General features: G+C 45.3%; 1 protein-coding gene across 3 annotated transcripts in view; it reads left to right on the top strand.

Annotated features, from left to right (window-relative positions):
* The window catches only part of LOC139420780 (protein Jade-1-like), a 141,958-nt gene that overhangs the window by 67,813 nt on the left and 49,481 nt on the right, over positions 1-24,664 (top strand). For 2 of the 3 annotated variants that reach the window (XM_071171038.1, XM_071171036.1), the window contains 5 exons: positions 13,245-13,432; positions 15,095-15,306; positions 16,152-16,319; positions 17,766-17,882; positions 22,860-23,456. In XM_071171038.1, the coding sequence (XP_071027139.1) occupies positions 13,245-13,432; positions 15,095-15,306; positions 16,152-16,319; positions 17,766-17,882; positions 22,860-23,456 (1,282 nt within the window). Of the gene's footprint in view, positions 1-11,542; positions 11,594-13,244; positions 13,433-15,094; positions 15,307-16,151; positions 16,320-17,765; positions 17,883-22,859; positions 23,457-24,664 lie in introns of those variants that run through there. The other variant, XM_071171039.1, reaches the window with a different exon arrangement.

The raw sequence follows: 24,664 nt of genomic DNA, 5'->3' as shown, positions 1-24,664 counted from the left end.
GTGAATGAAAACATTCCCCAAGCCCCTAACACAAATCACTTTTCTCCCTACCCCACTCCACCCCTCAAAACCCCCCAAGCGGGATTATTATGTTCCTTTTTTTGGGGAGTGGGAAGGGGGCTTGCGATTTAGTGTTTTTCTGTGTAGGGTAACTGCCAGAGTTTTGGGAAGAAGAAGAAGAGAAAACAAATGGGGACGAAAACAGATAAAAGGCTAGTAGGAGGAGTAAAACGTAAAACCCTAGCCGGCTAGACTGATTCTTCTTGTTGTGAGAGTGACTCTGTAGTAAGGAGGCACAGGAATATGGCTCTTAATAAGGCTCAGCCATATCCATGACAACACGCTTGGCATTCCTGGGCAGACCGCATTGGCATCTGAAGGAATCACAAAATGGCAGCACACAAAAAGACTCAGTCGGGGCTCCGGTTAACCCTCTGTGTGCCACGCCTGACGACTTCGGAGAAAGAGACACTGTTGTTATCTGCTTTTGTCTAGTGCTTGATTTAAAATTTAAAAAATGATCCCCACATTCTGATTCGGTTTAGGCTAGTTGTCATTGTGAGAGAGGCTAAATTGTTTTGTTCTCAAAGTGACTATCCAGCAATAACATCTAAAGTGCAGAGTCATTTTTAATTTATTTAAAATATATATATTTTTTTATACATATCCTGGTTCCTCATAGAATGAATAAAATTCAAAATTTCTCTTGACCCCCTCAATTCATTCTGTTATCAGTGCAAGCTATTTCACTAGAGGTTTGAGTGCCAAATGGCACCCTACTCCCTACATACTGCACTACAGTTGACCAGAGCCCTATGGGTCTAGGGCTTTCATCCATTGTGTCACTGGAACATTTGAAAGTCATATCTGACTGCGAGGGTTGCTATGACTCGCGTTAAACACTGTGCCATTTGTCTGTCTCGGCGGGGACTTTACTCTGCCGGGGGAAGATGCTGATGCATAACAGTATCTTTCTGATGATTTCAGTTTCTCTGTCTCGATCTGTCTGGGTCTTCCGTCTCTAATTATCTTCCTCTCCTGCATAGGTCAGGTCAATGTTGCGGCTAGTTTAAAAAACACAGACACACACACACACACACACACACACACTAGTGATGCGCGGGTTGAATCATGTAGTGCGGTCCCAGAGGTTAAATCCGGGTTTACGGTCATTAAATATTGTGTGGCTGAAGGACATGTGAGTGGTGGTCGGATTGAATAAAGAGAAGCAAAACCTTAAATTCCTTAATGTATAATTGTGCAATTTTATATAGGCTACATTGAGGTTTTTATTTTTGGCTATCTGGTATTACTGCATAAGCCTACATTTTAGGGTTTTAATAGTACACGTGCCAAATAGCCTACACAGCCAATCTTCAGATAATGTTTTTGGGAAGGGCAGAAAAAGTTTACGTCAATCTGCGGAGGCAAAAAGGAGTTTGTCGGAGTGTAATTCAATAAGACAAAAGCTGCGAAAGGTGAGTTGAATATAAAGAGAAGGGAGGGCCAGAAAAGTCATGTCTGGGAAATATTTGGTGAAGTGGTAAAAGAGGATGATAGCAGTGGGATAGATGTGGTGATTTATGAGACTCTATCCCAATCTGACAGTATTCTGAATAGGGCTATGGCATGTCAAGGGGACTGCAGCCTGCCGTTTTAGATGGGTTAAATGGAAACTAAAATCTGGACATTGACTAACCAGAATAAACTACTGTTTGTGGGTAAACTAAAGTCCTCTGATAATACTAGTCCCGTGCGACTCAACATCCCTGTGTTTTGAGGAAATGTCTTGAGTTTGACAGGTGTTACTCGCGGTTTGAGCAAGAAGACAATAACTGAGTCGATAAATTGAACGAAATGCTGTGCGTAGTGCATTCGGAAAGTATTCAGACCCCTTGACTTTTTTTTACATTTTGTTACGTTATTCAAAAATGTATTAAATGACAAATATTCCTTAATCTACAAACAATACCCCATGATGACAAAACAAAAACAGACTTGTAGATATTTTTGCAAAGGTACAAATAATAATACAAACTTAAAAACGATCACATTTACGTAAGTATTCAGACCCTTTACTCAGTACTTTGTTGAAGCACCTTTGGCAGCGATTACAGCCTCGAGTCTTCTTGGGTATGACGCTATTAGCTTGGCACACCTGTATTTGGGGAGTTTCTCCCATTCAGATCCTCTCAAGCTCTGTCAGGTTGGATGGGGACCGTCACTGTACAGCTATTTGCAGGTCTCTCCAGAGATGTTAGATCGGCATCAAGTCCGGGCTCTGGCCCTGCCACTCAAGGACATTCAGAGACACCAGAACAGAGAATCTTGTTTCTCATGATCTGAGAGTTCTTTAGGTGCTGTTTGGCAAACTCAAAGCTGGCTTTCATGTGCTTTTTACTGAGGAGTGGCTTCTGTCTGGCCACTCTACCATAAAGGCCTGATTGGTGGAGTGCTGCAGAGAGGATTTTCCTTCTGGAAGGTTCTCCCATCTCCACAGAGGAACTCTAGAGCTCTGTCAGAGTGACCATCGGGTTCTTGGTCACCTCCCTGACCAAGGCCCTTCTCCCCTGATTGCTAATTTTGGCTGGGCTGCCAGCTCTAGGATGCACTGTCAACTGTGGGACCTTATATAGACAGACAGGTGGGTGCATTTCCAAATCATGTTCAATCAATTGAATTTACCACTGGTGGACTCCAATCAAGTTGTAGAAACATCTCAAGGATGAGCAATGGAAACGGGACGCAACTGAGCTCAATTTCGAGCGTCATAGCAAAGGATCTGAATACTTATGTAAATAAAGGCATTTCTGTTTTGAATTGTTAATACATTTCGCCTTGTCATTATGGGGTATTGTGTGTAGATTGAGGATTTGTTGTAATGTAACAAAATGGGGAAAAGGTCAAGAAGTCTGAATACTTTCAGAGGGCAATGTATGAAGTGCCTACATGTATCGACTTTCACAGTGAATGCTTTCGTTTATACGCTTTCTGCAAATTTAATTGAATATCGCCAAATGCATCATAAAAAAATATAACGTACATTCTGGGGTAAAAATGATGTGAACCCTTTGGTGTTACCTGGATTTCTGCATAAATTGGTCATCAAATTTGATCTGATCTTCAACCAAGTCACAACAATAGACAAACAGTACGCTTAAACTAATAACACACAAATTATTGTATTTTCTTTGTCTATATTGAATACATAATTTAAACATTCACAGTGTAGGTTGGAAAAAGTACATGAACCCTTAATGACTTGGAGTCAGGAGTCAGCTAACCTGGAGTCGAATCAATGAGATGAGATTGGAGATGTTGGTTAGAGCTGCCATGCCCTATTAAAAACCCTCACAAAAAAAGAAGCATTGCCTGATGTGAACCATGCCTTGAACAAAATAGTTCTCAGAAGACCCAAGATTAAGAATTGTTGCCTTGCATAAAGCTGGAAAAGGTTAAAAAAGTTTTTATAAGATAAAGTCCACAGTAAAACAAATTGTCTATAAATGGAGAAATTTCAGCACTGTTGCTACTCTCCCTAGGAGTGGCCGTCCTGCAAAGATGACTGCAAGAGCACAGCGCAGAATGCTCAATGATGTTAAGAAGAATCCTATAGTGCCAGCCAAATACTTACAGAAATCTCTGGAACATGCTAACATCTCTGTTGACAAGTCTACAATACCTGAAACACTAAACAAGAAGAATGGTGTTCATGGGAGGACACCACGGAAGAAGCCACTGCTGTCCAAAAGAAACCCCATTGCTGCACGTCTGAAGTTTGCAGAAGTTTACCTGGTTTTTCCACAGCGCTACTGGCAAATTCTGTGGACAAATGTAACTAGAGTTGTTGTTTGGAAGGAACACATAACACTGTGTCGAGGGGGGAAAAAGGCACAGCACACCAACATCAAAACCTCATCCCAACTGTAAAGTATGGTGGAGGGAACATCATGATGTGGGGCTGCATCAGGCCTTGACAGCTTGCTATCATTGACAGAAACTCGGAAATTCATTTATCAAGATATTTTGCAGGAGAATGTTAGACTATCTGTCTGCCAATTGAAGCTCAACAGATGTTGGGTGATGCAACAGGACAACAACCCAAAACACAGAAGTAAATCAACAACAGAATGGCTTGAACAGAAGAAAATACGCCTTCTGGAGTGGCCCAGTAAGTCCTAACCTCAACACAGTTGAGATGCTGTGGCATGACCTCCAAGAGCAGTTTACACCAGACATCCCAAGAATATTGCTGAACTGGAACAGTTTTGTAAAGAGGAATGGTCCAAAATTCCTCCTGACTGTTGTGCAGGTCTGATCTACAACTGCAGAAAGCGTTTGGTTGAGGTTATTGCTGCCAAAGGAGGGTCAACCAGTTATTAAATCCAAGGGTTCCCACATTTTTTCCCACCATGCACTGTGAATGTTTACACAGTGTGTTCAAAAAAATACATGAAATGTATAATTGTGTGTGTGTTTTAGTTTAAGCAGATTGTGTTTTGTCTATTGTTGTGACCTAGATGAAGATCAGATGATAAAATGTATTGACCAATTTATGCAGAAATCCAGGTATTTCCAAAGGGTTCACATACTTTTTCCTGCCACTGTACATAACCAATGTTCTCTGGTAGTATTAGTCCTGTGCGACGAATAGGGCTGTAGCCTTAACCCCTGCAGAATGAAGCATTCACACCAAATGTAGGAAAAATGTGGACTTTGGAACAGAAGTGGAGAAATTATAATTGATTTCTTTCTGCTTCTTGAGAGAATGCAATGCTCAGTTAGATATCATCTGTAGAGGTGCTGTCTTCATCATAAAAGCTGATCATATTTCAAGCACACAAAATATGCATCGAAGCCGAACTGAAATCTTATCAGAACACGTTGGGTCGTTTTCACATATTTCTTCACTTACAACCAGTCAAACTAATGTCATTTAGACATTTTCCACAGAAAATCTTTCCCGTTTTTTTTGCTTTATTGTATTTTCTCCCCAATACATAAGTGTCTTTCCTCCGTGAAAGATGAGAGAATTCACCGACGTCAACTGGATTGAAGCATTCATTCTATCCATCTATTACATTATTCTGTTGAGTAAGGGTTTATTTAGTCTTCTAGGGCAACATGTCATGACAGAGAAGAAGCTACCTGTATCTAATAATAGACATGTTGACTAACACACAGCCGACCAAAATGTCTGAAATTCTAAGCAGAAACGTATCTACATCAGGCACCCTCTGTCAAAAAATTGGTCTGCCATCTTTGGCTGTAGCCGACAACACATTTTCTATATTTGCAGGTTGGGGTCGGGTGCGGGCCTCAGATTTTCATTTCATCACATAGTCGGGTGGTTGCGGATGGGTTATTAGCAATTGCAAACAGCTGACCCTTGCACCAGAAACACACACACACAGACATCTGAGCCAGTCCCAGACATGGGTGCCCCTGCCTTTGTCACTCCGGGGTAGGAAGCCCCGCAGAAGCCTGGCCTGATTGTTCCGGTTGGCTGCTCTGTGGATGTAGGTGGGGGTGGGAATGGGGTCATCTGAGGATGAAGGGCAGGGGTGGGCACAGTGGAACACCTCATACGTCCTGGCAGAGTTGGCACAAGAGATTGGGAAAGAGACATGAAAAGATGGAGATGGGGGGGGTATTATGAGACAGAAGCAGAGATTTCCCAGTGTTTTACTGCAACATTTCAATGTACCGTTGTGCTGTTGTAGTTCAGTCTCTTAACATTGTCTAGCACTACGGTGAAAACTGTGAGTGGGAGTCTCCACTTTTTCCATTTCCTAACAAACACCAACGCGCACCTGTAAATGACTAGCTTAAGATAGATCTACTGTGTTTTCCCTTCCTCTGACAGAACAAAAACAGAACAGAAACGGAACAGAAACATGAGCCGGTGTTCCCATGCCTGCTGGTGGCCTTGTCTGTCCATCTCTGCCCCCACCGGGTTGAATAAAGCACTGTGTTGTTTCTGTCCCTCTGTGAAATGTCATCCACATCAGAGGTGTTGGGGGGGAAAAAACATGTTATCCAGGAAGATGATAAATCAGTGGGTGGTGTTTTGGTCTGAGTCCCAAATGGCACCCTATTCCCTACTTAGTGCTGTTTGGGACGCGGTCCTTTTGCACTTGCTGTGGTGTGAAGTACATTTACTGTCTGTTAAACGTGGCGACACGCTTGCAACCTTCTGGTCATGACATTAGCTCTCCGCATATCTTCAACCCACATCCCACCCCTGGTGAAGGTTGCTGGCCTAACTGTGCTGAGAACTGCCCTCGAGGTAGACGTCTAGGATCAGGTTACCCAACACCGAAACTAAACCACAACCATGAGGGGATGATCACATATAGTACCCGTCAACAGTTTGGACACATCTACTCATTCCATGGTTTTTATTTTATTTTTAGTGTTTTCTACATTGTAGAATAATAGTGAAGACATCAAAATGATGAAATAACACATATGGAATCATGTAGTAACCAAAAAAGTGTTAAACCAATCAAAATATATTTTATATTTGAGATTCTTCAAAGTAGCCACCCTTTGCCTTGATGACAGCTTTGCCCACTCTTGGCATTCTCTCAACCTGCTTCACCTGGAATACATTTCCAACAGTCTTGAAGGAGTTCCCACATATGCTGAGCACTTCTTGGCTGCTTTTCCTTCACTCTGCAGTCCAACTCATCTCAAACCATCTCAATTGGGTTGAGGTTGGGTGATTATGGAGGCCAGGTCATCTGATGCAGCATTCCATCACTCTCCTTCTTGGTCAAATAGCCCTGTGTTGGGTCATTGTCCTGTTGAAAAACAAATTATAGTCCCAGTAAGTCCAAACCAGATGGGATGGCATATCGCTGCAGAATGCTGTGGTAGACATGCTGGTTAAGTGTGCCTTGAATTCTAAATAAATCACAGATAGTGTCACCAGCAAAGCACCATCACACCACCTCCTCCAGGCTTCACGGTGGGAACCACACATGCAGAGATCATCTGTTCAGCTACTCTGCTTCTCACAAAGACACAGCGGTAGGAACCAAAAATGTCAAATTTGAACTCATCGGACCAAAGGACAGATTTCCACCGTTCTATTGTCCATTGCTCGTGTTTCTTGGCCCAAGCAAGTCTCTTCTACTTATTGGTGTCCTTTGGTAGTTATTTCTTTGCAGCAATTTGACAATGAAGGCTTGATTAACACATTCTCCTCTGAACAGTTGAAGTTGAGATGTCTGTTACATGAACTCTGTGAAGCATTTATTTGGGCTGCAATTTCTGAGGTTGGTAACTAATGAACTGATCCTCTGCAGCACAGTAACTCTGGGTCATCCTTTCCTGTGGTGGTCGTCATGAGAGCCAGTTTCATCATAGCGCAACTGCACTTGAAGAAACTTTCAAAGTTCTTGAAATTCTCCACATTGACTGGCCTTCATGTCTTAAAGTAATGTTGCACTGTCGTTTCTCTTTGCTTCTCTGTTCTTGCCATAATATGGACTTGGTCTTCTTCTGTATACCACGCCTACCTTGTCACAACACAACTGATTGGTTCAAACACATGAAGAAGGAAAGAAATTCCACAAATAAACTTTTTAAAAAGGCACACCTGTTATTTGAAATGCATTCCAGGTGACGACCCCATGAAGCTGGTTGAGAGAATGCCAAGAGTGTGCAAATCTGTCAAGGCAAATCTGTCAAGGCTACTTTGAACTATCTCAAATATAAAATATATTTTGATTTGTTTAACGCTTTTGGTTACTACATGATTCCATGTGTTATTTCATAGTTTTGATGTCTTCACTATTATTCTACAGTGTAGAAAATAGTGAAAATAAGGAGAAACCCTTGAATGAGTAGGTGTGTCCAAACTTTTGACTGGTACTGTACATTATAAATATCAAAACCTCTATCACTGGTTAGGGGAAACTTCTATCTCCCTGAAGTTTGAACCAAGGCCCTGTCCAAACACGTTTTAAAATATGCCATTCCTTCCTTTTAGAAATCGCTCATCTGTTATGACATTGGTTAAGAGTTGTGGAAGCTATGCTGTGTGAGAACCTATCCAATCCTTTCTACATCAGTGATCATCTCAAGGAAGGATGCAACTTCAGAAGTTTTCCAAACAAGGCCGTAGTTGTGTGGGGTAGGAAGAGAAAATGAGAGCTGACAGTGTAGCACCCGAAATGTTCCTGTGGGTTGCAGACCGGCTGATGGAGTCAGCTCTCTCTGCTCTGGCCCGGCAACATGCTCGCCCACTTTCTCGTCCCCGGCCAGACCCAGCCGTGACTGGGCAGGTTCGGCCCCCGGGCCCGGCGCGTCTGCCACCTGATTGGCTTAGTGGGGGTGGTGGCCAGAGGGGGTCACAAAGGTCTGCTTTGTGCGTCTGCTGCCTGAGATGCTGCGGCCCCTCTATTTTCTCTCTCCACACTAGCCCTCTCTGATTCTATCTCCCGTCCTCCCTCTTCACTCACTAGCACTCCTAACACACTGCCCCTCTTTTGTACAGTAGCTCGCTCTCTCTCTGAGCCTCGCACGGAGGGTACAGTAGCCGCAAGATACACACACTCCAGATCCCCCAAGGCCAGTCAGTGTGCAATAAAACCCAAAGCCACATCCCCTCTGGGTCTGGGGTGGCGTGAAGGGAAGCATGTACTGGTGTTCGGTTGGAGGAGCTGAGAGTCTGAAGCCCTTTTGTTGTGTAATTCAGCTCACCCCCCCCGCTCCAGATAAATATTCCACAGGGCAAAGAAGGATCAAAGCTGCCTCTGCTGTGAAGCCAGGACTCAAAGGAGAGCGAGGGAATATCCAAATATTTTTAGTTTCCCCACTTCTGTCTTGGGCACTTACCTTCCTTAGACAGGAGTGATGGTAACTTGGAACCTAGGATTTAGTCAATAATATAGCAATGATATAGCTCTGATAGCCTTAGGCCCTACTAATGTATAATTTATGCTACTTAGCAAACACTTTTATCCTTACGTGACTTCCATTTACAGTGAGGGCATACATTTCAGTACATGTGATCACTGCGGGAGTTGAACCCACAACCTTGTTGTTGCTAGCGCCACTCTCTTACCAACTAGACCAGTGTTTCCCAACCCTGGTCCTTGAGTACCTTCAACGGTATACATTTCTATTGCAACCCTGGACAGACGCACCTGATTCAACTTGCCCACTAAATCCTCAAGCCCTCAATGAGCTGAATGAAGTGTGTTTGTTCAGGGCTACAACAACAAACAAAAAAAACGTGTACTGTTGGGAAACGCTGAACTCGACCACGTGACACCAGACCAGCATGCATTTGTCTGCCAGTGATGCCATGTAAGGATTGCGCAACAACAAAATAACAACAGTCAATAAACATCCCTTCGTAGTCAGCTTATTGAAGACGGATTTCCAGTTAACTGAAGATGGGTAGCTAGGACACATTTGCCCCTCTAATTTTACTGTCTGTCCCCTCATATCTAGAGTTAGATCTGTCTGGATTTGTTGTTTGTTGTTTCATCATCTCTGTTGACCTGAGTCATCTCGCCCTCCTGCCCACATCGCTGTGACTCCACCCTGTCTGGCAGCCCAGAACAACTCTTCCCTCCTTCTCTTTCGCTCTGTCCTCTCTTACTGTCTGTTTAATCTCTCTGTCATCTTACTGTCTCGCTGTTTTCTCTCTGTTCTCTCTTACTGTCTCTCTGTTTTTGTCTCTCTTTGTCCTCTCTTACTGTCTGTTTTCTCTCTCTCTGTCCTCTTACTGTCTGTTTAATCTCTCTTCTCTCTTACTGTCTGTCTCTATTTTCTATGTACTCTCCCATCCCTCCCTCCCTCTCGTTCGCTCATTGTTTATGTAGCCTGTGTTCAGGACATGTGACCCTGGCCAGAGAGAACACACCGTTCTCTCACCTCACCCCTGTGGTTTCCCTCCACTTTCACAAGATATCTACAGTCAGCCACTGTACATACAGTGGGGCAAAAAAGTATTTAGTCAGCCACCAATTGTGCAAGTTCTCCCACTTAAAAAGATGAGAGAGGTCTGTAATCTTCATCATAGGTACACTTCAACTATGACAGACAAAATGAGAAAAAAAAATCCAGAAAATCACATTTTTATGAATTTATTTGCAAATTATGGTGTAAAATAAGTATTTGATCACCTACAAACAAGCAAGATTTCTGGCTCTCACAGACCTGTAACTTCTTCTTTAAGAGGCTCCTCTGTCCTCCACTCGTTACCTGTATTAATGGCACCTGTTTGAAGTTGTTATCAGTATAAAAGACACCTGTCCACAACCTCAAACAGTCACACTCCAAACTCCACTATGGCCAAGACCAAAGAGCTGTCAAAGAACACCAGAAACAGAATTGTAGACCTGCACCAGGCTGGGAAGACTGAATCTGCAATAGGTAAGCAGCTTGGTTTGAAGAAATCAACTGTGGGAGCAATTATTAGGAAATGGAAGACATACAAGACCACTGATAATCTCCCTCGATCTGGGGCTCCACGCAAGATCTCACCTCGTGGGGTCAAAATGATCACAAGAACGGTGAGCAAAAATCCCAGAACCACACGGGGGGGACCTAGTGAATGACCTCCAGAGAGCTGGGACCAAAGTAACAAAGCCTACCATCAGTAACACTACGCCGCCAGGGACTCAAATCCTGCAGTGCCAGACGTGTCCCCCTGCTTAAGCCAGTACATGTCCAGGCCCGTCTGAAGTTTGCTAGAGAGCATTTGGATGATCCAGAAGAAGATTGGGAGAATGTCATATGGTCAGATGAAACCAAAATATAACTTTTTGGTAAAAACTCAACTCGTTGTGTTTGGAGGACAAAGAATGCTGAGTTGCATCCAAAGAACACCATACCTTCTCCATACCCATGTGCATGGGGGTGGAAACATCATGCTTTGGGGCTGTTTTTCTGCGAAGGGACCAGGACGACTGATTCGTGTAAAGGAAAGAATGAATGGGGCCATGTATCGTGGGATTTTGAGTGAAAACCTCCCATCAGCAATGGCATTGAAGATGAAACGTGGCTGGGTCTTTCAGCATGACAATGATCCCAAACACACCGCCCGGGCAACGGAGGAGTGGCTTCGTAAGAAGCATTTCAAGGTCCTGGAGTGGCCTAGCCAGTCTCCAGATCTCAACCCCATAGAAAATCTTTGGAGGGAGTTGAAAGTCTGTGTTGCTCAGCAACAGCCCCAAAACATCACTGCTCTAGAGGAGATCTGCATGGAGGAATGGGCCAAAATACCAGCAACAGTGTGTGAAAACCTTGTGAAGACTTACAGAAAACGTTTGACCTCTGTCATTGCCACCAAAGGGTATATAACAAAGTATTGAGAAACTTTTGTTATTGACCAAATACTTATTTTCCACCATAATTTGCAAATAAATTCATAAAAAATCCTACAATGTGATTTTCTGGATTTTTTTCCTTCTCATTATGTCTGTCATAGTTGAAGTGTACCTATGATGAACATTTCAGGCCTCTCATCTTTTTAAGTGGGAGAACTTGCACAATTGTTGGCTGACTAAATACTTTTTTGCCCCACTGTAGATGCACTATGCTGGAAATGATAGAGACAGAGGAGCATTGGGTTAGCCACCTTCTGTCTGCGTCTCTGCAAACTTCACGATGTGAATCTCTCTGATCACCACTTCAGACAATCCACACTTCCTGTAGCTCTGAACACCTTTTAGGCTAGCTTATCTTGCCTGGGGATTTAATTACAGTTATTGAAGCTTGGGGGGGGGGGGTGCAACGGACAGTAGAAGGGGGTTATCTAATGAAAAGATAACCAACGTAATAAGGCACAACAACTCTGTATGAAAATGTACGGAATGATTCTCTTCCCCCGCGTGTGAATGTAAGGCACTCACATTTGATATTTTCCTGTTTTTTTAAATATTTTTAGATGGAGATCACAGTGTCTGTGGTGGCGGAGGGATGGAGGCAACAGGCTGCTAGCAGCAGTAAGGCAGCTGTAGGGGGATTTCTCAGGCCTCACACTATTTGCATGGTTTTTACATCAGATGTGTCGGCCAGGGAAGTGGAGGAAGTGTGGGGAGCAAAGTGTCTGTGCGTCCCAAATGGCAACCTATTCCCTATACTGTGCACCACTTTTGACTGAGCACCGCAAGGAATATGATGCCATTTTGGGACGCGCAGCGTGCCTGTGTATAAACAGCCTGTACGCTACCCACCCTCCGACGCAGTGAGGCAGGAGCCATGGTGATGTTGAGGATATGACCCGTTTAAGATTAGAGACCGAATCTGTCATTATCCCCTCGCTTCCCACTCACTCAAAGGTCACGATTTGAGTACAGGTGGAGGAGATGACGAGGTGCGAGTGTGTGGATATCCATCCGTGTGTGTTTTTGTTTCTTTGCGCACTGATAGGACTGGAAAACCCTAGGTTTTGTACCGGTCTGGGAACAAGCGTTGATGTGTGTGGTAAACCTATTTGACCTCAGTCTTGCAATGTTGATAAGTAAAAAGAGCAGCGTGTGTACAGCCCAAAATCAGAATGCAATGTTCCCATTCCACACAAGCATACTAATGATTAGGATTCACAATATATTAGTAGTCCCCAACAACTCGTGTTAACCAAACAAACCCGAAGTAGATCACAATGAAAACAAATGTAAATCATTTGTTCAGTTAGTTGTGTCAATTAATTCTGTCCATTGAACTCCAATGGAGAAAAACATAGATTTGACTGTGTGTGTGAGAGCGGGAGATCCTTACAGAAATGTTTACGCTAATGGGCTCCCCTCCCAGTGGGTCAAGTGGCATTCCCTGACCCCATTTCCCATGGCATAGTAAGAAGGGCACGAGGCGCCGTGGGGAGGGAGGAGAGTGACACGCTGCTCAGACAGAGAAGATGATGACTCCAGCTATGCCCCCCCCCCCCCCCCCAATGGCCTAGGGCTCCCTGTGCGCTGCTGACATACCCCCATGTCTGGGCAGACCGACACAACACAGGGCCTGTGTATTGAACAGAGGGTTGTTAGGGCTGTACTGTAGGAATGTCAGGATGACACGCTATGGTCCCAAAGGACACCCTGTTCCCTGTGTAGTGCACTACTTTTGGCCCTGATCAAACGATTCCTTTGACTGGCTCATAAGTCCAAGGAAATGTTTATTTCCTTCACTGTACGTGTTTCAGTCAGTTAATGAAATAGAAATGGAGTAAAAGTTAAAACGGTGTGTTTTCTCTCGCTGTCTCTCTCTGTGTGTGTTGACAGGATGCTACCGGAGGTGGGGCGTATCCCGTTCTACTGGCCTGTGCAGGGCCAAGGCCGAGGGTGTGTGCTGGGCCTGGGGCTGAGCCAGAGGGACATGAAGACCACCGATGAGCCCCACAGTCGCTATGACCTGGATGACATGGACGTGTCCTGGCTGGAGCTGGTCAACCAGGAGTTCAGGGAACTGGGTGAGAGACTTCTTCGGAGTCCTAACCCGGCACCCTTTAGAGTTGCACTACTTTTGAGCAGGGTCCATAGGGCTCTGGTCAAATGTAGTGCACTATGTAAGGGAATAGGGTTCCATTTGGAATGAGAACCTTCAAGTCAACGTCAACAGGACTTTATTAGCCTATCGATCTGTTAGTTTGAGCATTTAGTCTAGAATGTGACGCAAAAGCTCGTAAAACAACTCACACACACTTACTGGGCTACTGTGGATAAGCATTTTACGAGCTATTGTATGACCGTACTATTGTACCTCTACTCCATTGTGAAAACTTGCGTCCTCAAAACTATAAACTGCAGACACATTTTAAAGGAGAAAACGCATCGCACCGAGTGACAGTCTGCCGTTCGCCATTTCAGACGCAAGCCAGGGCCTGTGGCCAGGGAGGGTTGGTAGTGCTGGTCCGAGAGGTTCATTCTTTCACCGTTCGGTTGGCGCCGTGTGTTTCAGTGTTTGACTGCCGACATTTTCTCCCGTTTCTCGATGTAGAATCGTGGTTTTGCAAATTACGGGCCGGCACTCTGTTCAGAGGTGCTAAGTACTCTCGGCTGGCCAACGCTACCGGGGTGTTCGTGCCTTAACACTTCACCCTAACACACACAGTCCTCCTCTCCACAACTCCACTACTCCTCATTGCTCTTTTACTGTGGAGTAGTGACGTTGGAGAGAGGAGTTTTGGGGGTCAGAAGGGTGCACCTCCCTGCACTCTGTCCACACAGAGTGATATTCCCACTGTTAAGCCCAGTCTCTATCAACCGCTCTCTGGCTGGCCGGCTGGGGCTACTGTAGCTGACCCTGAAGCTCGCTCTCTCTCCACATCACAGACCCAGTTTATTTACAATCTGATCTTGTGCTCATAGATAAGAAATATAATTGCATTTTTAAATCCCTCAGGCCCGGGCTTATTTACTCTGCTTTTTAAATAGTTTTTCCTCAAATGGGCTGCTTCTCATAACCCCAATGTCTAGACCAAACAAGCACTTGCTTGTTGCCGGGTTACAGTATAATGCCATATCGCAACACCGATAGGCTGATACAGCATGCTCCATCTTTTATTTTGATCTCTCTCTCTCTCGCTTTACCAACATGCCTCACTCCATTTCTCTTTCTCTCGCTCTCTCTCTTTTCCCCACATTAAGTTATGTACTTACACACCTGCGTTCCCACTGAAACGTTTGTTCCTCTAGCCTCTCCCTATTTACAAGATGTAAATGTCACTGGCTCCGAAGTGAATGGTTAACTAAACTCAGCTTCTTCCTGGTTTGCTTTTAAAAACAACTCTTTAATCACTGAACACTGTACAGTATGTAACCCATGGGAGGCCTTTTCCCAGTACTTATAAAACATGGTCTGACACATGGCCGTTTGCTTTCGGGCTGTGGCTGTTGGAATTTGGCAAGAATCCGAAGAAGTACAAGACCAATTTATAGCCGGGGTTTAATAGTACAAAATGTTCTGCGAATGAAAGACAAACAGTTGAGTTAAACACAAAGCACGTGCCAATCCAGTTACTTGAGTCCGATATGAATTCCCATAGGTGACGGCTTAGCCTGAGCCATGTGACTAACTGTGCCCCTCTGTTCCTTCTCTCCCAAACGTATGACTCTGACCCTCCCTCCCTCAGCGCTGCCGGAGCTGGACGAGCTGACCATGGAGCGTGTTCTGGTGGAGCTGGAGAGCCAGTGTGAGGAGAACATGCAGCAGGCCATAGAGACGGAGGAGGGTCTGGGCATCGAGTACGATGAGGACGTGGTGTGCGACGTGTGCCGGTCCCCCGAGGGAGAAGACGGCAACGAGATGGTCTTCTGTGACAAGTGCAACATCTGCGTACATCAGGTGCAGATCAGGGTTGGGTGGAGGAGGGGACAATTAGAAGTTGTAGGGATATTAAGAGTTGTCTTTTGAAAGAGGGTGTACGTGTTTAGTGAGCGTTAAGTCTGTTAGGGCAGTATTACGGGTGTTTTTGGGGGTCAGGATGCGATTGGGGATGGGGGGGGGGCGGATTTGTAGTTCTTTTGGATCATGGAAAGATTTACATAAAGGTCAAAGGTGGTCATTTAGGTTTGTTTATAGTTGTGGGGAGAAACTGGATACTCTACTCATTTCTTTCTTTGACTACTTACCTCCAACTGTCAGATCATACAGAAACTCTCCCTGTTAATGGAATTCTGGGTATTTGACGACTATAAACAGCAAGAAAAACACGTCCCAGAAATAGAAACATCAACTTCATGTTTTTAGTTTTTTAGACTGGAGTAATTTTTTTGTTTGGGTGGAATGGTGTTAATTGGTTTGACAATCCCCTGACAGTTATACAGCTCTATCAACCTCCTCCGTTCACCACTGTTTTGACATGTTTGAAAATAGTCCCTCATCCTCTCCATCTCTTCCCCAATCCCTCTCTCTCTCTCCATCTCATCTTTCCCTCTCCTCTCCCTCTCTCTCCATCTCATCTTTCCCTCTCCTCTCCCTCTTTCCTCCATCTCATCTTTCCCTCTCCTCTCCCTCTCTCTCCATCTCATCTTTCCCTCTCCTCTCCCTCTCTCCTCCATCTCCACCACCGTCTTTCCCTTTCCCCCACCCCTCTGTCTCGCCTCCCTCCCTCCCTCTCTCACTCTCCTCCCCCACCCCTCCGTCTCGCCTCTCTCACTCTCCTCCCCCATCCCTCTGTCTCTCCCCAGGCGTGTTATGGGATCCTGAAGGTACCACAGGGGAACTGGCTGTGCCGAACCTGCGCCCTGGGGGTGCAACCCAAATGTCTGCTGTGCCCCAAGAGAGGCGGAGCCCTGAAGCCCACCCGCAGTGGAACCAAGTGGGTCCACGTCAGCTGTGCCTTATGGATCCCAGAGGTGAGCCCACTGGGCACACACACCTGCACAGACACACACACACACACACACACACACACACACATACACATTCGCATACATATTCATACGCACCCCCACATTATACACATGCACACACACATTTATAGACCTTTAATGCATGCAATCATATTAATGATTAATATATATGCAAATGCACACGCTCCCACTCCTAAACAAGACAAGCACACACACCTTGAGCATCAACATTACTCGGACAATAAGACAAACATGTGGTTATGCTAAGGCCCGCTGCTCAAAGCGGCGTGAAGCGCTTAGGTCCCTGTTAATGAAGTGCCTTTTGGTGTCCTGAACCCTTTTAGCAATAATTGTATTCTGTCACATTGATTGGACTAATTCTTATCGTTGTTCTTGTTTGTTTTACTTCCCCCACCAACGTCTTTGAATGGAAATTAATTTGCGTCCTGCTCTCTCTCTCTCTTTCTCTCTCTCTCTCTGCACTAAAGACACAGGCAGGGAGGGGTAGTTAATAAGAAGCTGTGGCGGAGATGGGAATTTCACGGGCGTCAGGGGGGCTTTCAGCTTTGAGAGGGTCCGGCATCAGCTGAGGGTGTATCTCTCTCACTTAGTCTTCAAATGCTGGAACCTCCCGCCGTTCTATACCTCTCTCCGCAACCCTCCAACCCCCTCCGCCCTTATTCCAAAATAAGGCCAACTTTAATTTTCCGCCTTTTCCTTCAGGCTTTTGATTTCCTCCTCATTTCCAGTTGTCACTTTTAAATGAAAGCTTTTCATTGCCTTTTGGTAATGTGAACTAATTGGAGCCGGAATAAGGGGAAGGAGCGATTTTTGAAAAGTAATGCGCGTGTGCGCGCACACACACACAGAGAGAGAAATACACTTGGAAAGAGACCCAGTCCTCCATCTTGAGAGTTGAAGACTCTTGGATATCCTAATCAAGAGAGGACAAAAGCTAGGGAGGGGAAGGAAGATGGTGATGCCTGCATAGAGCGAGAGAGCATAGCCCTCCACTCTGTGTGAAAGGCCTGGTTCAATGGCTGCAATCAGAATGGGGGAGGATTCACGCAGCATTTCATGGACTATCAGGGAGGGGATGGAGGAAGTCCGGATTGTCTGCCAGTTATTAGGGCCTGGGCATGAAGGATGAGGCCTTTACAGAAATACTCTTTTCAGAGAGAGGAATATGAATGTGGGGGAATGAATGTCGGAAGCTGGGCGGAAGGGAAGAGCCTTTCAAGGGATGACACTGGGCTCTAGGAATATAGACTTCGCAGAGAACGTGACATTCGGTGAAAGAACTACTTACAATCTCAAAGTCTGTATTAACGTCTGTGAAGCAAAGTGCTTGATGAGCATCTGTCAAATCTGTTCTGTGTGTATTAATGTCTTGTAAGACACATCTGTTTTGACTGTGTGTGTGTGTGTGTGTGTGCGTGTGTTATCTAGGTGAGTATAGGCTGCCCGGAGAAGATGGAGCCCATTACCAAGGTGTCCCACATCCCCTCCAGCCGCTGGGCCCTGTTCTGCAGCCTGTGTCGAGAACACACAGGCACCTGCATACAGGTGAGCCACACACATTATCAGAAAACACCACTTTACTGCACCAGTACACACAATCGTATCACCAGACAGATGCATTTCTACACAAGCGCACACACACACACACACACACACACGCAGTAAGCCCCCCTTTTCATATTAGCATTTCAGTGCACCTGCGGGTGTTAAAGATGCCATGAAGGTGTGATAAGGAGTTCTTTATTTTAATTTAATTTAAGTTTCCCATTAGCAGCACATACGTGACCCACCATCTATTTTCGGTCTTATGTTTAAAAAAAACAACATGTAAATGATGTTTCTTTGCATTGGATAAAAGTACAGACTCATAGCTTCAAAATGGCATATCATACATTGTAGTTAGAGGAAACATGAAGTAATACTGCTTTAAAAGTTGATACATTTATAATCCCATTTAGGAGAAAAAAAGCATTCAAACATTTTGCTGTGGTTTTCACACTTGCTCTACATGAGTTCTTGGGAAATTTTGGTTTTTAGAAACGTAACACTTTAACCAAATTCCCCAAAATGATTTGTGTTCTCACCCCTTTAGGCAAACCATTTACAGTATTAAAGTGCCTGTTCTTGTATAATAAAGATAACCTTGCACATTGAACAGCTACAGTGCTGCTCTTTGTTTACGCCCATGTAGCATCGTTCTGAGGCTCTAGACCCACCCATGTGACTGTGGCCATGTGCTGAAGCAGTGAGGTAATGCTTAAAAAAACAAAGTGCTAAAGGCGGTAGCCTAAATTCAGGAAAACTTCAAACACCTCAAGGTAAAAACAATATTTAGACCTAGGCCTATATCATAAGATTATTTCAGTAACTTTGGTTCAGGTTAAGAAGATATGAACAAACGAATGAGAGCATACTGTACATTCGGAAAGTATTCAGACCGCTTGACTTTTCCCACGTTTTGTTACGTTACAGCCTTATTCTAAAATGGATTTAATAAATAAAAAGAAGCCCTCCTCAATCTGCACACCATACCCCATAATGACAAAGTGAAAAACTGTTTTTTAGAAAGGTTTGCAAATGTATTAAAAATAAAAAGGTATTCAGACCCTTTGATATGAGACTTGAAATTGAGCTCAGGTGCATCCTGTTTCCATTGATCACCCTTGATGTTTCTACAACTTGATTGGAGACCACCTGTGGTAATTCAATTAATTTGACATGATTTGGGAAGGCACACACCTGCCTATATAAGGTCCCACAGTTGACAGTGAATGTCAGAGCACAAACCAAGCCATGGGGTCGAAGGAATTGTCTGTAGAGCTGTGAGACAGGATTGTGTCTAAGCACAGATCTGGGGAAGGGTACCAAAACATTTCTGCAGCGTTGAAGATCCCCAAGAACACAGTGGCCTCCATCATTCTTAAATGGAAGAAGTTTGGATCCACCAAGACTCTTCCAAGAGCTGGCCGAACTGAGCAATCGGGGGAGAAGTGCCTTGGTCAAGGAGGTGACCAAAAACCCAATGGTCACTCTGACAGAGCTCCAGAGTTCTTCTGTGGAGATGATTGTACTTCTGGAAGGTTCTCCCATCTCAGCAGCACTCCACCAATCAGGCCTTTATGGTAGATTGGCCAGACGGAAGCCACTCCTCAGTAAAAGGGACATTACAGCCTGCTTGGAGTTTGCCAAAAGGAACCTAACGGACTCGGACCATGTGAAACAAGATTCTCTGGTCTGATGAAACCAAGATTCTTTGGCCTGAATGCCACGCCTGGAGGAAACCTGGCGCCATCCCTACAGCGAAGCATTGTGGTAGCAGCAGCATGCTGTGTGGTTGTTTTTCAGCGGCAGAAACTGGGAGAGTAGTCAGGATCGAGGGAAAGATGAACGGAGCAAAGTACAAAGAGATCCTTGATGAAAAACTGCTCCAGAGTGCTCAGGACCTCAGACTGGGGCAAAGGTTCACCTTCCAAAAGGACAACAACCCTAAGCACACAGCCAAGACAATGCAGGAGTGGCTTCGGGACAAGTCTCTGAATGTCCTTGGGTGGCCCAGCCAGAGCCCGGACTTGAGACCTGAAAATAGCTGTGCAGCGACGCTCCCCATCCAACCTGACAGAATTTGAGAGGATCTGCAGAGAAGAATAGGAGCAACTCCCCATCCAGGTTGTGCCAAGCTTGTAGCGTCATACCCGAGAAGACTCAAGGCTGTAATCGCTGCTTCAACAAAGTACAGCGTAAAGGGTCTGAATACTTATGTAAATGTAATATTTCAGTTTATTTAGAATAAATTTGCAAAAAATGTTTAAAAATCCGTTTTTGCTTTGTCTTTATGGGGTATTGTGTGTAGATTTTATTTAATTTTTTCATTTGTAGAATAAGGCTGTAACGTAATGTGGAAAAAGTCAAGGAGTTTGAATACTTTCAGAATGTACTGTATATCTGTCCTGCCCTTTGACAGGACAAGGAGGAAGGACATCCACAGTGCACAGCAGCTGAAACCTAGTGACATCTGAGTGAAAGCTCCTTGGCCACAACAACACCAGGCTCCAGACAATTAAAGCTATAAAGGAGGAAAGCAGACAAAAAATAGAGAAGACATTAAAACCTTGCATACCAGCAATAATATTCATTGACTCCCAAACAATAAGCTCAAAGTACAAAGACTATTATGGGTTTAAACATGATTTAATTAATGCCCTACAGCTTGTTATTTCCTGTTGACTGCTACAGCTGTATTAAAATGCCCTGTGCACGCTTAATCTGCTTCCATTCCAATAATGGCAATGAAGACAACTAGCTAGATTTAGCTTCGTAATTACCAACTGGCTAGATGTAAATGGTATTCATCTAGCTAGCCAGCGAGTTGAACATGCAAAAAAAACAGTAGCTAGCTATTTAGCTATCATTTCATCGTGGCTATCTAGCTAGCCAACTTAGCATGTCCCTATAACGCAACATGCGGTTTGATTAGCTTGCTAATTGATTTGCGTTCGCACCGCAGTGGCTATTTTCAGTAGCTAGCTAGTTAAACATGAATGACAAACTGGCAAAATGAATAAGATTACCATAATCCTCAATCAAAATTAACAGCAAAATGCAACTGGCCAGCTCAGCTAGCCATGTAAACAATGGCTCATTGCGGGACGAAGCAAACTAGAACGGTACCTGTATGCTATGCAACTGTCTAGCTAACTAGCTAGCCATGTAGCGAACAATATCTAGCAACGAAAACAACTTTTTGATACAATTGAGATAGCTACATGTACATTTTAATTGTAGACTATTACTTGTGTATGGATTATGATGGTTCACGGAAGACAAATCCCCAGATAGCAAGCTGGGCCCGTTTTGACACAAAACAGCTGAAATGGCTACACTAACTAACCACACACGTGTGTGTGTGTGTGTGTGTGTGTGTGTGTGTGTATTCAGTGAATTGCTGTCTGACAAATTATGAATGATGTTTTATTGGAGGATTATTATATTCAAATACTCACTTAAAAAAAAAGAAGTAGCTCATCAATAATTACGTGGTCCCAAATGGCACCCTATCCTCTACATAACACACTACTTTAAGTGCACTATATATGGAATAGGGTGCCATTTTGTGATGCTATGTATGGCTATGGTCCCATAACGTTGATATGTCCAGGAAGGGTACATTGAAGCAGCAGAGCTCCGTACTTGTATCTTTATCCACTATCCACCAGACAGTGTGATATATTTGGACCGAAAATAACTACTTCCATTTAATGTTTAGCGGACTGACAATGGGAGTCAGTGTGGGGAGCTGGTATTGAGGGCATAACCAAGCTGCAGGGTAAAGAGATGAGGAATAGTGGTTTCCAGTTCTGGCTTATCTCTCTCGCCTCATCATGGCAGACAAAGCCGTATGGGCTCTCAACCCTCAGGAGGGAGACAGCCACTGAGACAAGTGGAATACTCTACTGTGATGAAGAGGGAAAGCATGGAAAGGGAGAGTCAGAGCCACAAGTTCTCTGCTTCAGTGATGGGAGTGCGTTGGGCCTCTGGAGAACGGCGAGAGAGAGGGAGGGATAAAGAGAGAGAATGGGCACAGGAGAGGGCCAGTGACAAGTGGGCTGTGATATCTTCTGTGAGTTGGGCCTCTGTAGACAGAGCGAAAGAAAGGGAAAGAGGGAGGGAGGGAGGGCGCGACAGAGGAGAGCCAGTTCCCAGGCAGCCACAGGGACACCTTGGCTTTGTCCCACATGGCACTCTATTCCCTACATAGTGCAGTACTTTTCCAGAGCCGTATGGGTGTCCCTGTGGGCCCCGGTCAAAAGTACTGCACTAGATAGGGAATAGGGTACCGTTCGGGACGCAGACCCTGAGCTGAGCAGGCCTGTCATTGTCATCCCAGGCCCTTAGAGAATGTGGGCCTCTTGTTCTGCTGCTCTCTGATGGCATGGAAAACACTGCTATAACCCATCCTCCCCTCGTCCCCACATGAGACCTCTCCCAGAGGCAGTCTTTGGTGAGGTCTGAAATGGATAGGCCTGAGGAAAGGCAACAGCAGAGGTTTGATTTTTAGACTGCGGTTGTAATGTAGGGAGGCACGGACAGATCTGGGTTTCCTTGTTGTTCTCTGTGGCTTCTGATACTTATAGGAACCAAGATTTTATGTGGATCGTGTTGCCCACAGGCCAGGAGATAGCGGAGCTCCTGTTTGTCTGGGGTAGACAGTATAGAGGCAGACCGAGGAAATTTAGCTGAACACTAATTTCTCTGAACACTATCTCTGTCACACATATTTCTCTTTGTGGTGGCAGAGGAAGGAGTTGTGACAGTATTGCGAAGCAGTCATTACCATGTTTGTGTGAAGACAACATCGTCAGGGACAAACTATTGTTTCCCCTACAGATTGCGGGACTGTGTACCCGTCTTCTGTATGCGTGTTTAACAACTCTGAAGCAGTGTTTGACGTGACACTCATATTGAAACTTATCTTTCCTTTACTCCCTTGTGCTTCCTCTCCTCCTCACCTCCCTCCCTCTCCAGTGCTCCATGCCGTCCTGCATTGTGGCCTTCCATGTGACCTGCGCCTTTGACCATGGCCTTGAGATGCGCACCATCCTGGCAGAGAACGATGAAGTGCGCTTCAAATCCTACTGCCTGGAGCACAGTAGCACTACCGCCCCCGGCAACAGTAACAACGCCATGGCCGGCAACAGTAACCACACCAACAGCGCTGGTGCCAGCAGCAAACCAGACTGGGCTGGACACGGCAACGACCACAGAGCCTCCGTAACTGCGCCGGACCACCACCAAGCGACCAGCGAGCGGCCGCCGGCAGAGCGTCCAGACCGGGACCAGATAGAGCGGGAGAAGGCTAGCCAGCGCAAACAGAAGCTACAGGAGCTGGAGGACGAGTTCTACCGCCTGGTGGACCCCAAAGACGTGGCAGAGAGCCTGGGCCTGCCGGACGCCCACGTGGATTTTCTGTACCAGTTCTGGAAGCTGAGGAGGAAGTCCAACTTCAACCGTCCTCTGGTGACGTTGAAGAGAGACGAGGTCGATAACCTGGCGCAGCAGGAGCAGGACGTGCTGTACCGACGCCTCAAACTGTTCACGCACCTACGCCAGGACCTAGAGAGGGTGAGTGGCTGGCACAGGGAAGGTGGGGACAATGTGTGCGTAATGTGTGTGTGTATCGTTTGTTGTTATAATGACATGTGCGTTGGTCTCTCTGTCTGTCCAGCTGTATGGCATACACAATCCTGCGTCCATCCATTGGGGAGATGGTGAAAGGGCTACATTTGCAATGTAGTCATTTAGCAGACAATCTTATCCAGAGCAACTTACAGTTGTGCGTCCATCTTAGGATAGCTAGGTGAGACAACCACTTGTCACAGTTATAGTAAGTCCATTTTTCCTCAGTAAAGTAGCAATCAGCAAAGTCGGTGCTTGTAATAAAATAAAAATAGAGATACTTTACGTCTGTAGTCTGTTAGGCTTTATACCTGAATGATGTAACACTCAGACCAACTCTGTCCATAATGTAGTTTGACTGAGACCAGGGGTAGCCTGCCCTGTGCTATCTGCTCAGGATGCCCCGTGCAGCCTCCCCGAGGAAAACAATCAGGGGCTACGTCAGGCAAGGCTCCCGTAAAGTATGTTGTATAGAGTGGAAAGAGGTAGGCAGCTAACTAGGTCCAAATGGCCGATTTAATTACCAGGATGGAGAGGGAGGCTGAGCAGAGCAGACAGACTCAGTGGTCCCCTGAGACACAAACGGGCACGTACACATACAACCTCGCGCGCACACACAGACACACCACAAACGCACGCACATACACACACACAGCACACACCCTCTGTGGTAAAGGCCCACTAATAACCTCAAACGGCAGATCGATGTGTCCAGAGCTCCTCTTTCATTTGGGCCCGCCACTTAGCAACGGGGCCTTTAGATTAAGTGATGTCCGTGTTTGTCACGCAGTTGCTGCCGATCCCATTTCCCTTCTATAGACCTCCCTCCTGAGTCCTGCCACTGCAGGAACATGCGTGGGCCGGGTCTTATCGGGTTATCGCAGCTGCAATACACAACGCTGTCAATGTGCTGGAGTCCCCCCCACGCCACAGTACAGAGAATAACAAAAACATGTGATGGTACTATTTTATTTATCCATTAGTCTTAGTTGAGTGGTTTTGGTGGTTATAATTAAGTTCGGGGACAAGGGTCGGGTCCAAAGGGGAATTGTGCGGGTGGCTCTGTCAGGGGAGGGTTAACAGGCTATTGGAAATACATTTCTATCCTCTTAACCTGAATCATTGGAGTAGTGGAGGATTGGGTTTCTGGGTTG

This window comes from Oncorhynchus clarkii, chromosome 12, assembly GCF_045791955.1.
Source record: "Oncorhynchus clarkii lewisi isolate Uvic-CL-2024 chromosome 12, UVic_Ocla_1.0, whole genome shotgun sequence".
Taxonomy (NCBI): Eukaryota; Metazoa; Chordata; class Actinopteri; order Salmoniformes; family Salmonidae; genus Oncorhynchus; species Oncorhynchus clarkii.
The sequence above is the reverse complement of the archived record's forward strand: the minus strand, read 5'-3'. Positions and strand labels throughout refer to the sequence as shown.